This window comes from Sturnira hondurensis, unplaced genomic scaffold, assembly GCF_014824575.4.
Source record: "Sturnira hondurensis isolate 20B ecotype Veracruz unplaced genomic scaffold, ASM1482457v3 Scaffold0005329, whole genome shotgun sequence".
NCBI classification, from domain to species: Eukaryota; Metazoa; Chordata; class Mammalia; order Chiroptera; family Phyllostomidae; genus Sturnira; species Sturnira hondurensis.
The window spans coordinates 1,636,172-1,650,555 of NW_028077960.1; the positions used below are offsets into that span (position 1 = coordinate 1,636,172).

Genomic DNA, 14,384 nt, shown 5'->3' on the forward strand with positions numbered 1-14,384 from the left:
TAAAATGCTCATACCTGCTTTTATTAATAAAGTATTTAGAATTCTGGTACCTTGGTTCACTACTGTAGCATGTATCAACATCACCGAGAGGCCTGGTAAAAAAGACTTCTCTGTCTGAGTACCAGAGTTTCTGATTAGATTTGTATTTCTAACAAGTTCCCTAGTGATGCTGAAATTGCTGGTCCATGAACCACATTTTGGTATCTGAGATGAGAGTGACCTCATCTAGTGAGTTCCCTCATTTTACACATGAGAATACGGGCTCAGTGAGGGACTGCCTTCCCCAAGGTCCCACAGTACAGGGTGATAGTCTGAGTGTGTTTGCTATCCGCTCAGTGATGAAATATGTGACAGCTGTTTTGAGGGCATTTTATTAGGTAAACCCTGTAGATTGGTGTTTGCCTGGATTGATTACAGGATTTTTAAAGGCAATCGGATAACAGTTAGAGGACAATAAACAGGTCAGTGTAGCACTCCCACTGATGTATCGGTAAGGTCCTGGAAAGGTGTATTGAGGAAGGAGAGCACGGGAGCTGTTCTGAGAGCTCTACACGTATTGTTATCTCACTGTATCCACACAACAACCCTGTTAAGCAGGTACTTAATTGTCCTAAGTAAATACTTTTATTATCCCATTTTACAGATGGGGAAATGGAGGCATACAGAGATTAAATGTTTGGCAGAGCTGGGAATCAAACCCAGGCAACTTGACTTTAGAATTTGTTGTCCTTATCATTTTGTTATACTGGTTCAGTCTAAAAATCCTGGCTGCTGTGAAAAAAGTTTCACTAGCCCTTTATTAGAAGCAACCGTCAGAGGCCTGAGAGAATAACATACAATCCCTAACGCTAACACAGGACTGTGGTTCTTCGTCCTGACTGCATGTTAAAGTTAACTGGAGAGCTTAAAAAAAAAAAAAGAATGTTTAGGCCTCTGCCAGACTGCTTCAGTCAGAATCTCAGGCTAGGGCCTGGGCATCAGTAATTTTTAAGGGTTCCCCAAATGATTCTCCTGTATTAAGCAAGGTTGAGAACCACTGACCTAAAAATTTAGTGGGTAAATGGACGGGAGGTGGTTTGGAAGAAAGAGACTGAAAACTTTGCTTCTTTGATACAGCTTTTCAGTTGCTGGGACAATATTTGTAATATTTACTAATTTGTTCTAATTTGTATTTTAGTTTAAATTTGTGGGGCTAAAGAATTTTCCTTGTACCCCTGAGAGCCTGTGTGAGGTGCTGTCTATGGATTTCCCTTTTGAGGTAACAAAACCATTGTCTTTATTGTTCTGATGTGATTGCATGAGACCGGGAAACGTGGTTACTTAGAGTCTAAGATACCTTCTGACTTCGCTGTGTCCAAGCATCAGAAAAGGGCTAAAAACTAATCGTTGAGAAGGGATGCACTCACTGCTACCTAAGTCAGAATGCCAGCCCTGGAAGGGCCCTGGACAGACAACTCATCTCCCTCGTTTTTCAGATGCAGAAACCGAGGCAAGGCTTTCATTCCTAGGTTGTTCCTTGTCTCTGCCTGCTGTAAACCTGAGAACCAGGCCCTTTGTTTGACTGCCGTGCGGGTTGTAAAGTCTAGAGGGGCTTCTGTGACCACAGGGGTTTGAACTCATAACCCTTCCCTCGCATCTCCAGAAGCTCCTCAGTCTTGGGCAGTCTTTTGTCAACCTTAGAAGCTGCAATTGCTCTCTCCAGGCTCACAAGCAAACTTTTATTTGCCCATCATACCCTTTGCAATTCTGGCTGGTGTATCTTTCCACACCATGCCCCTCTCCTTTCTTGGAGAGTGAATAAAAACTGTATTCTCTTAAATAAAATTTTTTCTAGTCATTCAAGAGTTTTTTGCTTGAATTGGATATAATTTTACAGAAAGGATCACAGCCTTCCTGCATGAGAAAATGGCAGAGGCTGCATTGCCTTCATTTCTGGGAGTCACTTAAGAAGGTGATAAGAATGTGTCACTTTATTTATAGCATAAGGGCTATAAGGACAAGAAATGCTTTTAGAGTGGAGTCGATGACTCCTGGAAAAGAAAATCTGGACTATAGAAGGTCTTCCTGTTGAGAAAAACAGAGTTTCCCAGAACGTAGCTCACAAACAGTTTAGGGGGAGATTTAGGCAGCCAGCAATGGCTTGGGAAGCGTGGCTTCTTGATAGCCAGTTTCCCCTGTGCTCAGTGGTCCAGCATCTCATAGGGGTCTGTCCAGTTCTGCTTTGTTCTCTGTGTGGAACATATACCCCACTATGAGACCTCTGGGCAATGGAAGTGCATGGGATTTGGAGAGAGAAGACCTGGGGTCAGTTGAATTTCTGCCTCACTGTGTGTTTTTAGAGAATCCCCCAGAACTTTGAGCCAGCCCCATCTTGCAAGTACCCTCATAGTGGGTAAGAGGGTGAAAAAGTGGTAGGAAATCACCCTATAAATAGGAAAGTGCTATTTATGTTTTTATTTTCTAAAATTTTGTTTTCTAGGCCATTTCTTCATTTAGAGAAATTATATGTATAAGAAACGAGAACTCTTTCCTTTGGCAATGAGCCAGGAACAGGATTTGGACCACAAGAGCTGTCCTGTGTATATAGGCTCTCCTGGAAACGTGTGGCCTCAGAAGTCATTTTGATCCCTGGTCTCCCTTCTTGTAGGTAGACGGACTTCTCTTCTACCACAAGCAGACCCACTACAGCCCTGGAAGCACTCCTCTGGTGGGCTGGCTGCGCCCGTACATGGTGTCAGATATTCTTGGTATGGCTGTGCCAGCTTGCCCGCTGACCACCAAACCAGAATATGCTGGGCACCAGCTCCAGCAGATTATTGAGCACAAGAGGAGCCAAAAGGAGGGCATGAAGGAGAAATCCACGCACAAGTCCTCTGACAACGGGCACTATGAGCTGGAGCACCTGTCTACCCCTAAGCTGAAGAACAATCCCCACAGCCCAGACCAGCCTGGGACCCTCATGGAGAACTAAAGAGGGCAGCCTCCTTTGGGAGTCATGGGGCAGTGCTTGGTCCCAGAAAGAAGGTTGAGGATGACAGGTACAACAGGTGACTTCATTTTAGAGTGGACTTTTCAAAGCCACTCCACTGGAAACAGCTGAATTCCTGTAAAAAGTGTATCTTGGATCCACAATGTAAATACATGAGATTCTTAAGAAAGAACTGGTGATTCTTTATTTTTTCAAGGGACTTTTTATTAACAGTTGTACAGGTGACTGTATCAGTCTGGAAGGTTGCTTTTATGGTCTAATAGCCAAGAACTCGCCCTGGTCCATGTGGCTTAGTTGGGTGGAGCATTGCTCTGTAACCAAAAAAGTTGCTAGTTTGATTCCAGGTCAGGGTACATCCCTAGGATGCAGGTTTGGTATTTGGTTTGGTTGAGGACAGGAGGCAACCAATCAATGTCTGTCTGTCTGTCTGTCTGTCTGTTTGTCTCTCTCTCTCTCCCTTCCTCCCTCTCCCCTTTCCTCTCTCTCCCTTCCTCCCTCCCTCCCTTCCTCCCTCTCCCTCCCTTCCTCTCTCTCCCTCCCTCCCTTCCTCTCTCTCTCCCTCCCTCCCTTCCTCTCTCTCTCCCTCCCTTCCTCCCTCCCTCCCTCCCTTCCTCTCTCTCTCTCCCTCCCATCCTGTCTCTCTCTCTCTCTCTTTCTCTCTTTCTCTCTTTCTCTGTCTCTCTGTCTCTCTTCTTCTCACTCTAAAAGCAATGAGGAAAAATTTTCTCTCGTGAGGATAAAAAAAAATGAAAATAAAAGCCAAGAACTTGTGACTCTTAAATTTTAAACTCCCAGGCTCCCTAAACCATGGCCCATTTCACTCTGGTTTTAGCACTTAAGCATTCTGCTGAGTGGCCAGTTGCTGCTGTTGCTAATGTCATTTTCTAAAAGGTCTTACCAGGAACTGCAGTTCTGAGTATTTGAATATCTTCCCTCTTCTGAGAAGACAAGTGTGACTTTCTTTGGTTTAGACATTGCCAGAGATAAAATGCAAATGGTGTTCATTCAACAAATGTTTGAGCACCTTCTAGCAAATAAGCCCTTGTGCCAGGCCTCAGTGACGTAGAGTGGGTTATGGAGATAGAGAGGACCAGTGAGAAAATAAACCCACCAGCATATAGAATGTGTGAAGATGCTGAGCTGACTGCTGTAGTACAGAAAGGCCCATTGAGCCTTGGGTGCCGGAAAGAGCAGAGGGAGGTTTCACAGAGGAGATCAGAGCAGGGCTGAAACTCAGAGGAGGGACAGCAATGTGCTCTGCAGACAGGGTGGTTAGGAGTACTCACAGGCAGGAGTGGACAGCTGCCCTCCTTCAGGGCAGGCAGGGTAGGGCAGGGCTTGCTGTGGGACCTGACGTTGGTTTAGCATGGCTCAAGAATTAAGTAGAATTGGAGGGCTGTGGAAGAGAAAGCTAGAAAGAGAGAGAGGCCTGATTGTGTTATACAGAAGTTTTGAATTTTATGTCATGAATGCAAAGGAGCCTATGAAGAGCTTTGAGCAGACAAGATCCATTCAGATCATATTTTAATATAAAAAAAAACAGAATAGGTATGGTAAGGACCAGGCCCTGTAGCAATGGCGCAAAATGTAATCTATTGTACAATAGGCTAAAAGTTTTCAACTTCCTTATGGAGCTCACCTTCAGCCATCCTAGTGATTGTGGCAAACGAAAAAATTTTCACCCTAAGACATTGGTTAGCACTAAGACCTCTTTACTCTATATCTGTTTGTCTTGGAAAAAATGGCAATAAGAAACAAGAATGCGATGTGATCATGGGGAAGCAAATGAAAACAAGAAAATATTTGACCATGAAGAGAATACTTAGTCTGAGAAATCAGAGGCTGAAAGAAAAGGATAGATTAAAACCTAAAAAGAACCCTGGCTGGTGTAGCTCAGTGGATTGAGCGCGGGCCTGCGAACCACACGGTCGCAGTTCGATTCCCAGTCAGGGCACGTGCCTGGGTTAAAGGCCAGTTCCCAGCAGGGGACTCACAAGAGGCAACCATGCATTGATGTTTCTCTTCTTCTCTCCTTCCCTTCCCCTCTAAAAAGATAACTAAATAAAATCTAAAAACAAACAAACAAACAAAAAACCAGCCCTGGCTGGTGTAGCTCAGTGGATTGAGCACAGGCCTGCGAACCAGAAGATCGCGGCTCGATTCCCAGTCAGGGCACATGCCTGGGTTGCAGGCCAGTTCCTGGCAAAGGGACACACGATACATTGTGTGTCCTCGGCGGAGGCAACCGTACATTGATATTTCTCTCCCTCTCTCCTTCCCTTCCCCTCTAAAGATAAATAAATAAAATAAAAACCCTAAAAAGAAAGATCTTAGTGCACTCAAGGAAAGAGATGTTCTCCAATACCTTTTTCTGCGTATTCTTCCAATATCACACAACTGGGCCTACCTTACCACATCCTGGTCAATATCAACTTTATCAACTTTTCCATTAAGGCTAAACTGGGCTTAGTGCAGTCAGTGATGGCTGTCTCCGTGCCAGGCGTATCCCTTGTATAACTGTCTGTGTAGTGGCTGAAACAGAACTCAGGGCAGAAGTACCGAGTGGCTCTAAGGATCGCCAAGGATCCGGGATTTGAACCGTTACCATGCACACACAGAGGGACGTATGCAGATGACTGTTCCACACAGAGAGTCACTCGGCACAAGTGTCACGTTGCCATCACAGTTGACCAGGCCCTTAAACCAAGAATCGGGAAGGTCCCTGGAGTTCCCACCATGCACATTTCTGACCACAGGCACAATGCTGAGCGGACCCAGATGCTTTTGGAGCCCTCGGTTCTCATACTTAAAAACGAAGTCCCTCTGCTTCTCTTCCACTAACTTTCTCTGTTGCCCGTTCCGCTGAACTTGCTACAGAATGAGCCGTTACTGCTCCGCTCACCCATTTGCTCTGTTAGAGCTAAGTGTGGTTAAATGCACTCACTTCTTTGTGTTGTTTTGAAAATGATATTTTGTAGNTTTCCATTAAGGCTAAACTGGGCTTAGTGCAGTCAGTGATGGCTGTCTCCGTGCCAGGCGTATCCCTTGTATAACTGACTGTGTAGTGGCTGAAACAGAACTCGGGGCAGAAGTACCGAGTGGCTCTAAGGATCGCCAAGGATCCGGGATTTGAACCGTTACCATGCACACACACAGGGACGTATGCGGATGACTGTTCCACACAGAGTCACTCGGCACAAGTGTCACGTTGCCATCACAGTTGACCAGGCCCTTAAACCAAGAATCGGGAAGGTCCCTGGAGTTCCCACCATGCACATTTCTGACCACAGGCACAACGCTGAGTGGACCCAGATGCTTTTGGAGCCCTCGGTTCTCATACTTAAAAACGAAGTCCCTCTGCTTCTCTTCCACTAACTTTCTCTGTTGCCCGTTCGCTGAACTTGCTACAGAATGAGCCGTTACTGCTCCGCTCACCCATTTGCTCTGTTAGAGCTAAGTGTGGTTAAATGCACTCACTTTTTTGTGTTGTTTTGAAAATGATATTTTGTAGCATTTTAATATTTGTTACATCTTTTTATAAATCAGATGTCTGCTTGGCAAGAAGGGGCTGGAGAGAAGTATTCCAGGTCATGAAATCCAAAGACCTACAGCCAAGATTGCTCTATCCAGCAAAGCTTTCGTTTAGAATGGAAGGGCAGATAAAGTGCTTCTCAGATAAGATCAAATTCAAGGAGTTCATCATCACCAAGCCCTTATTATATGAAATGCTAAAGGGACTTATCTAAGAAAAAGAAGATAAAAAATATGAACAGTGAAAGGACAGCAAACTCACAGTTATTAACTACTACACCTAAAACAAAAGCAAACTAAGAGGACAGCTAGATCAGGAGTGGAACCATAGAAATGGAGATGACATGGAGGGTTCGCAACAGGGGAGTGGGAGGAGGAGAAGGAGGGAGAAGGTACAGAGAATAAGTAGCATAGACGGTAGAAAACAGACGGGGGAGGGCAGGAATAGTATGGGAAATACAGAATCTAAAGAACTTGTGACACACGGACATAAACTAAAGGGGGGATGGTGGGGGAGGAGGTGTGCAGGGTGGAGAGGAATGAAGGGGGGAATGGGACAACTACAATGGCATAATAAAATATATTTTTTAAAAATCAGGTGACTGCTCAAAAAAATGACAATAAGAACTTTGGGGTTTTTATAGCCAAAGCACATCTTATAGCACGATACATGTCTCATAAGCATTAGATATTTTGGAGCAATATTTTGAGAGGAGCTTTGGATTTTGAAGTAAAGTTGTTTTGGAGAAAAGGTTATAAAATTCTAATCACAACTTTGGAAGTATCTCTCTTCTTAGACAAGAACAGATATAAACTAGGCAGGAGAAAATGGTAAGAGACTTCAGAGTTAAGATGACTGTCTTCATTGATTTAGTCATTGAACACACATTTATGAACACACCTGCCTACTACATACTAGGCTCTGGCCACTAAGGTTCCGGGGGCCAACAGGACAGGTGTGGTTCCTACTTTCCTGGAGCTTACAGTTTCATAGAGCAGGCAGACACCAGGCTAATGAACAAGTACACAACAGCAAATTGTGATCAGCTCTCTGGTAAAAGATAAGATGGTACTGTGAGAGTAACAGACAGGGAGTCAAATTCAGTTTAGGGAGTAGCCACAGAAGATCTTACTGAGGAAGTGACTTCTGAGCTGAGACCTTAAGGATGAGTCAGATTTGTCTGATGAAAAAGATAGGAAGAAGGGGAGGATAAGCTTTCTAGACAGAGACCTGAAACATAAGCTTTAAAAGCAAAAAAAAACACACAAAAAAAACCAAAAATAGAATCCATAACACCCCCTCCCGGTTCCCTCTTTGTAATTTACTTTCCACTTTCAGATTTCAATTGATGTTAATTATATTAAATGTATTGGGGGAAACATTGGTTAATAACATTACCTAAGTTTCAGGAGTACAACTTTGAAATACAACATATGTATACTCTATCGTGTGCTCACCACTGGAAGGGTAGTCTCCTTCCTTCGCTTTGTATTTGACTGCTTTAATCCTCTTCCTTCTCCCCCTACCCTCGTTAATTTAATAAATAGGTGATTTTTGTCACCTACACTTCCCCAGTCCTACCCTAGCCTTTCTTTAGAGGCTCTACAGCCAAGCATTTAAAAATGCAAGAAGGCTATGTCTATACATATGGATCTACCTTATGCATTTTTTTTTGTAAAACAAGGATCATAATTTCAGTTATACTATAGTGGTGAGAGTAGATGAATGCAAATTATTTAGAACAGTGTGGCATATGTTAAGAATAGAATAAATGTGAATTTATTATTTCAGTGTGTATATGTACTATAATTTATTTACTGATTTTCCAAGGCCATTATGATATGCTGATTGTTTTGCTATTACAAACCATTTTGCATCTCTAAGGTTTGACTGAGCAGGATGACAGTACCACACTTGATTTCCTTGGTTTGAGCCTGCAGTTATAGACAAGACTTTGTACTCTGATTATCCTCAGATTTACCTCTCAGAGCAAATTTGGCCAGCTGCCTTGAACTTAGTTTGTTATCCACATCTCTCTGCTCGGAAACTTCCAAACATTGTCCTGTGAGTTCCGAGAACTGATCCCTTTCACACCCACGCACTCCCATACGCAGCTGTGCTTCTTAAACCACTGCTGAGTTTTCTCACCCAGTTCACTCTGCGAAACTTCTCCCTTTATTAATTTTCCTCACCTGATCCCTGCACTAGGAGTTAGAATGCCTGGGTTAAAGTTTTAGTTCAATACTAATTCGTTAGCTGTGTGACTTTGAACAAATCACTGACCCTTGGTGTACTGAGGTTCACTGGGCAAAACAAATACAGAACTGTAAATAGTGGGTTGAGAGACTCCATTCTCTCCTGTGTCTACTCAGTGGTTTGTACTACTCAGGTCCTGCCATTTCTTCCTCCAGCCAGTTGCCTCCCTGGGGGAGACAAAGTATACAGTAATTTTCACATGTAAATAGATGTGTGCACTTCAAACCTGTGTTGTTCAGAGACTTCCGGCCAAGATGGAGGCATAGGTAGACACACTGTGCCTCCTCACACAACCAAAATAAGGACAACAAAAAATTAGAAGCAAAAAAACCAGTACTGACAGAAAATTGAACTGTATTGAAGTCCCACAGCCAAGGAGTTAAAGTAGACACAGTCATCCTGACCAGTAGGAGGGGCGGAGTCAGGTGGCCAGGCAGAGAGGGGTCCCAGCAAAAAAAAAACACAAACAAACAAACAAAGAACCTGTGTTATTTAAGGTCAACTGTATTGTTACTACTTAAATTTTTTTTTTGAGCCCTGGCTGGCGTAGCTCAGTGGATTGAGTGGGGGCCTGCGAACCAGAGGATCGCGGTTCGATTCCCAGTCAGGGCACACGCCTAGGTTGCAGGCCGGTTCCTTGCAGGCTAACTACCATCAGGGGAGGCACAAAAGGCAACCATACATTGATGTTTCTCTCCCTCTCTCCTTCCCCTCTAAAGATAAACAAACAAATAAAATCTTTAATAAATAAAATAAATAAATAAAAAATTTTTTGAAAAGGTTATGTATACATCCACATGGAAAACTTACACACAGTGCTGTTACAACTCAAGAGTTACTCTGAGGAAGGTAGTAACTTGGGGGTAGTGACTAAGGTGGAGGCTTTGGCAAGTTGAGAATGTTCTATTTCTTTTTTTTAGAGGGGAAAGGGAGGGAACCATCAATTGGTTGCCTCTGGCATGTTCCCAGCTGGGGACCTGGTCCATAATCCTGGCATGTGCTCTGATTGAGAATCTCACTGGGGAACCCAACTGGGGACCCTTCCGTTGGCAGGCTGGCACTCAACCCACTGAACCACACCAGGCAGGGTAGAAATGTTCTACTTCTTGATCTGTTTGCTTCTTACATGAATATGTTGTGTTTATGAAGTTCATCTTGCTGTTCAACTTACATTTTCATCTTTTATGTATATGTACTTCAATAAAGAGAAAAAACTTAAAATGTACAAAAGAGCATATAAGAAAAAGTTTCCCTATCCCTTCCGATCCCAACTCCTAGTTCCCCTCCGGAGAGACAACCACTGTTACCTTTCGTGTCCTCCCAAAGCTTTTGTATATATCAACTTACAAATGTATGTTTTTTCCTTTATACATATGACAGCATATTATACACACAGTATTTGAGTCTTTTTTTTTCACTTTGTAGTATAGCTCAGGGATCATTCCAAATTCTAACATGTGGACGTTGCCCCAGTGCCTGGCAAAGAAATATACTTGTTAAATAAATAGTATCTTCTGGGAGTAGTATCTCCCAGAGGAGCGCTTGGGTGTAACACAAACTGTAACTTCTGTAAGGGGTGCGAGGTCAATCCAGAGTCAGCCTTGTTGGCGCCAAAAGTAAAATAACGACCGAGTACCAGGGGTATCTTCTCTAACCAAGGGCAAGCACTGAAGTTCCCATGGCTGTCAGGCAGAAATGAGGCTAGGTCAGAGGCTGCTTTTCAAGTTCCGGAAGAAGCATTTCTTCAGCTGTCTGAAGTCCCTGGGTTGGGTCTGTCCCAAGCTCTCCAGGGCTCAGCCCTTTATATTATTTATTTTTGGTCTGGGATGATGCAGCAACAGCGGAGCCATCTGCCTTCCCTGTGACTCCGAACGGGCCTAGGCCGCGCTGTTAAGACCCCACTCGCGGTACCGCCTTAGGGAAATCAGAGGCTTGCAGAAATCGCGGTATTCTGGATGAGGTTTCTAAGTGTGAGGCTGCTGCAGCGGGAGAACTCAAGTTAGCTACGTGGGCAGCGAAGTCCGGGATAACGCTGCCAGCGAGAGCTGGGCGGGGCTGACCCGGCTTTCAGTCTGCCAGCGACAGGGACAGGTGCGGGCGCTTTGTCCCTCACTTGCGCCACCGCGGCCCCGTGCCCCGCCACTGCTCGTTTCCGAAAGACAGTACTCTTCTCTCCACGGAACTTCGCCTCCCAAAAACGCACACCCTCGCCCTGCTTTTCCTCCTCCCACCCTTCTTCCTTCAGCTTGAGCGGCTCCTCTCTGTCGCCCCCTCCCGGACTGTGTCCCAGCCCAGCAGACCCAGCTCGCGGCCCGCCCATTAGCGAAGGAGACGCGCAGTTTCTCAATGGAGCCACTCGGAGCTCGGGCGGCCGCGGGGTCCTGCTGCCTCCCAGTCCCTCGCTGTGGCCTGCGCGGCTACTGAGGAGCTGCGCTGAGGCGACTGCGGTGGCCAGACACGCAGCTGAAGGACTGGTCACGCTCGGGTGGCTGCGGGGCGCCACCACCGAGGCCTCTAACGTTCTTCATTTCCTCCTACTGCCTCGGAAGACTCTCAGCTCCTGTCTGCTGTTTTCCGGGAGAGGAGTGGGAGTGAGCAAAGGAGCGGAGAAAATACACAAGGATTTCCGCTCAGAAGACGGCTACACTCGGGAGCCTTTGGGTGAGGAACGGCGGCGCGGGACCAGCATGCGCGAGCCGGCCCCGGGCTGCTGAGCAGGCGTCGGGCTCCTGGCGGGTTGTGTCCACCGCAGCTGCGGGATGGAGCCGGCGACCGCGCCCCAGGCCGACATGGCGCCGGAGCTGACCCCGGAGGAGGAGCAGGTAAGCGGCCCGGCAGTGGGCGTGTCGGACCTCGGGGCTTGCACGCCGGAGCCCGAGGGGGCGTCCTCGGCGGCCGCGCCCCTGCCATCTTCCCCGCCAGGCCTCCCGGGCCCTAACTTTGCGCAACCTCTTGCCTCCGGGCCTTGCCTCCTTAAACAGGTTTTACTTCCTTCCGAGCGAGTTTGTGTTTTTTAGGGCAGGAAGTACCCGGGTTGTGCCGCAGGGCTCCTGCGGGACCTCCTGCTCTCTGAAGAATGCACTAGGTCTCCAGACAAGAGCCGCGGGCCCCCGGCAGCCTGGACCGCCTGCGGGCACGTTGTGAAAAGGTGCAGGCCTTCCCAGACTTCCGAAGCCCGGGCCTGGACCGCCCTGTGCCGCAGGCCCGCTGCCCGACTCAGTCTCGTTCCGGTCTCCATCTTTCCGGAGCCTGCGTGCAGCTCCATTGTCCGTTAACACTTGGGACCGTCATTTCCCAGAAGGAAGTGGTTTGCGGTATCATTTTGAGGGCTTTAGTACGGGAGAAGCCAGGCCTTCTAACTCCCTCTCGCACATTTTTGCGGAGCAGACAGGGACCACACCTTCTGAGGAAGATGGGACCCCTCCCGGCTTTTCCCTGCCTTTCTTGGCACTGGCCATACCCGGCCTTACAGCCATGAGTTTGATTCCATGTTTTAATAAAAATCTGAAATAAGATGGTCACCCACTTCAAAGTCTCCAAACCCTTGTCTCCAAGAACCATATTTGATAGTGCAGTGTCCAGTGTGAAGACAATCTGGTTTTACAAAGTAATATTGGGTAATGAGCTTAAGGCCTGATTTTTTAAAGATTTTATTTATTTATCTTTAGAGGGGAAAGGAAGGAGAGAAGAAGAGAAATATCAATGTATGGTTGCCTCTCGTGAGTCCCCTGCTAGGAACTGGCCTGCAACCCAGGCATGTGCCCTGACTGGGAATCGAACACCGCGATCGTGTTGTTCACAGGCTCGCGCTCAATCCACTGAGCTACACCAGCCAGGGAAAGGCCTGATTTTTTTAAAAGCCCCTTTCTGCTCATTTTTGGAGATAACACTTTTCATGTTTGGCTTCAAATTGTAGTCTTGTCTTTTTTTTTTTTAAAGATTTTATTTATATATTTAGAGAGAGGGGAAGGGAGGGTGAAAGAGGGAGAGAAACATCAGTGTGTGGTTGCCTCTTGTGTGTCCCCTACTGGAAACTGGCCTGCAACTCAGGCATGTGCCTTGACTGGGAAGCGACCTGCGGTTGTTTGGTTCGCAGGCCTGTGCTCAATCCACTGAGCTGCGCCAGCCAGAGCTAGTCTTGTCTTTTGACGCGTTGAGATAAAATCAGCATGGGGCAGGGGGAATGATGCTGTGCTGTACAAGCCATGGTAACATTCTGGTAACCGAAATTGAGCGTTAATAAAATGCTAGTCAGGGGCTAGTAGTACAAGCAGGTGGCCAAGGAACCCATCCTGCCAAAATTAAAGAAATACTGTAGTACTAAGGTGTGGTGTGTTAGGTTGATTTTAAGAAGTGATCTTATTCACTCGTCTTTTGGAGGGTTAGTCAGATTTGAAGTTTCTATGTTTCTGAGACTTAATGACATCGATATTCCACTATGAAAATGGTATTAGGTTGCAAGTATTAGGAAAGCAAATATTGACAGTATTGATAAAAGTATAGAGAAAGTGTGTTTAGTAAAAATCTTTTACATCAAATGAATGTGATGGGTATTACAAGAACTGGATGGAAACAAAATCAAGGAGTTATGTGGTTTTTTTAAATAGCCATCTGTTTTTCAACAAAACACCAAGTCCTCTACTGACATTTCAAAATATTGAAACACAAACATAAAAGCTGCATAGTTTCAAGTATAGTTTCAGTTATTGTAAAGCTTGATGAAATTTCATATTTTACTTTAATATCATGTATGAATATTCCTAACTGTTAAGGTTTTTAAAAATATTTAAGTAGCAAATGCATGTTAGTCTTATTTAATTGTCATCATGGGAAATGACACATTCATTCCATAATGCCAGCCCTTTGCCGAAACCAATTTTACAACTCATTTGGATTTTATTTCAAAGCTGTGGCAGAATCATTTTTGGAAATAGCAAAAAAATCCTTTGGAACCTGATTTCAAAAGTATAATAGGGGATCACCTGAGTTAAGGCAAGATTGAAATGCATTTAGGTCCTTTTTGGGGTGTGGGAAATTGCCTTACAGGTGTTTCTGGAGCACACTTCTCCTGAGTGGTACCTATCTCCCATACAGTATTGTGAATCAGAAACCCAGAAGTTCTCTTGGACACTGTTCTCTCTCAGCCCCTGTGTATTATACTGATACATTATCAGGTTTTCCTGAATATATCTTAAATTCTTTTTCTTCCACCACCACCTTCATCACCCTAGTCCCCAACTGTCATATCCTGACAGAACTTGTTTCCTGCCTGACACATCTGCTTTCCTTAGCTTATTCCTGAAGCCAAAGGCAAACTGTAGATCTGATTGCATCTTCCCTTCAGCCTACCTTTCCCCAAAATAAGCATTCATAAAACCCTCAGTGGCCTTCCCTCTGGTGTTGGGTCATCACAACTCTTCAATGTGCTCTGCAAAGCCTCAGCCATTGAGTGGTCTAGAGCCCTTGCTAATTCTCAAACTTCCCCTTTGCCCTAGGCACAGGCTTTTTGATCGTACCTCTTGCCAAGTGCTACAACGTCTGGGTACACAAACTGCTTTCCTATGCCTGCAAATACTCTCCACTGCTAACTCCCTCTCTATCCTTCAG

At 45.4% G+C, this 14,384-nt stretch overlaps 2 protein-coding genes and 1 pseudogene across 8 annotated transcripts in view; all 3 read left to right on the forward strand.

The window, feature by feature from the left end:
* The window catches only part of SNUPN (snurportin 1), a 43,697-nt gene extending 40,539 nt beyond the window's left edge, over window positions 1-3,158 (forward strand). For all 6 annotated transcript variants that reach the window (XM_037046985.1, XM_037046983.1, XM_037046982.1 and 3 more), the window contains 2 exons: window positions 1,178-1,258; window positions 2,648-3,158. In XM_037046985.1, coding sequence (XP_036902880.1) covers window positions 1,178-1,258; window positions 2,648-2,971 — 405 coding nt within the window. In that variant the 3' untranslated portion in view covers window positions 2,972-3,158. The remainder of the gene's footprint in view (window positions 1-1,177; window positions 1,259-2,647) is intronic.
* Window positions 3,159-3,703: 545 nt separating this feature from the next.
* Window positions 3,704-5,855, forward strand: LOC118987672 (rRNA-processing protein FCF1 homolog; annotated as a pseudogene).
* Window positions 5,856-11,109: 5,254 nt separating this feature from the next.
* PTPN9 (protein tyrosine phosphatase non-receptor type 9) overlaps window positions 11,110-14,384 on the forward strand; it is a 90,085-nt gene continuing 86,810 nt past the window's right edge. For both annotated transcript variants that reach the window (XM_037046986.1, XM_037046987.1), the window contains exon 1: window positions 11,110-11,599. In XM_037046986.1, coding sequence (XP_036902881.1) covers window positions 11,537-11,599 — 63 coding nt within the window. In that variant the 5' untranslated portion in view covers window positions 11,110-11,536. The remainder of the gene's footprint in view (window positions 11,600-14,384) is intronic.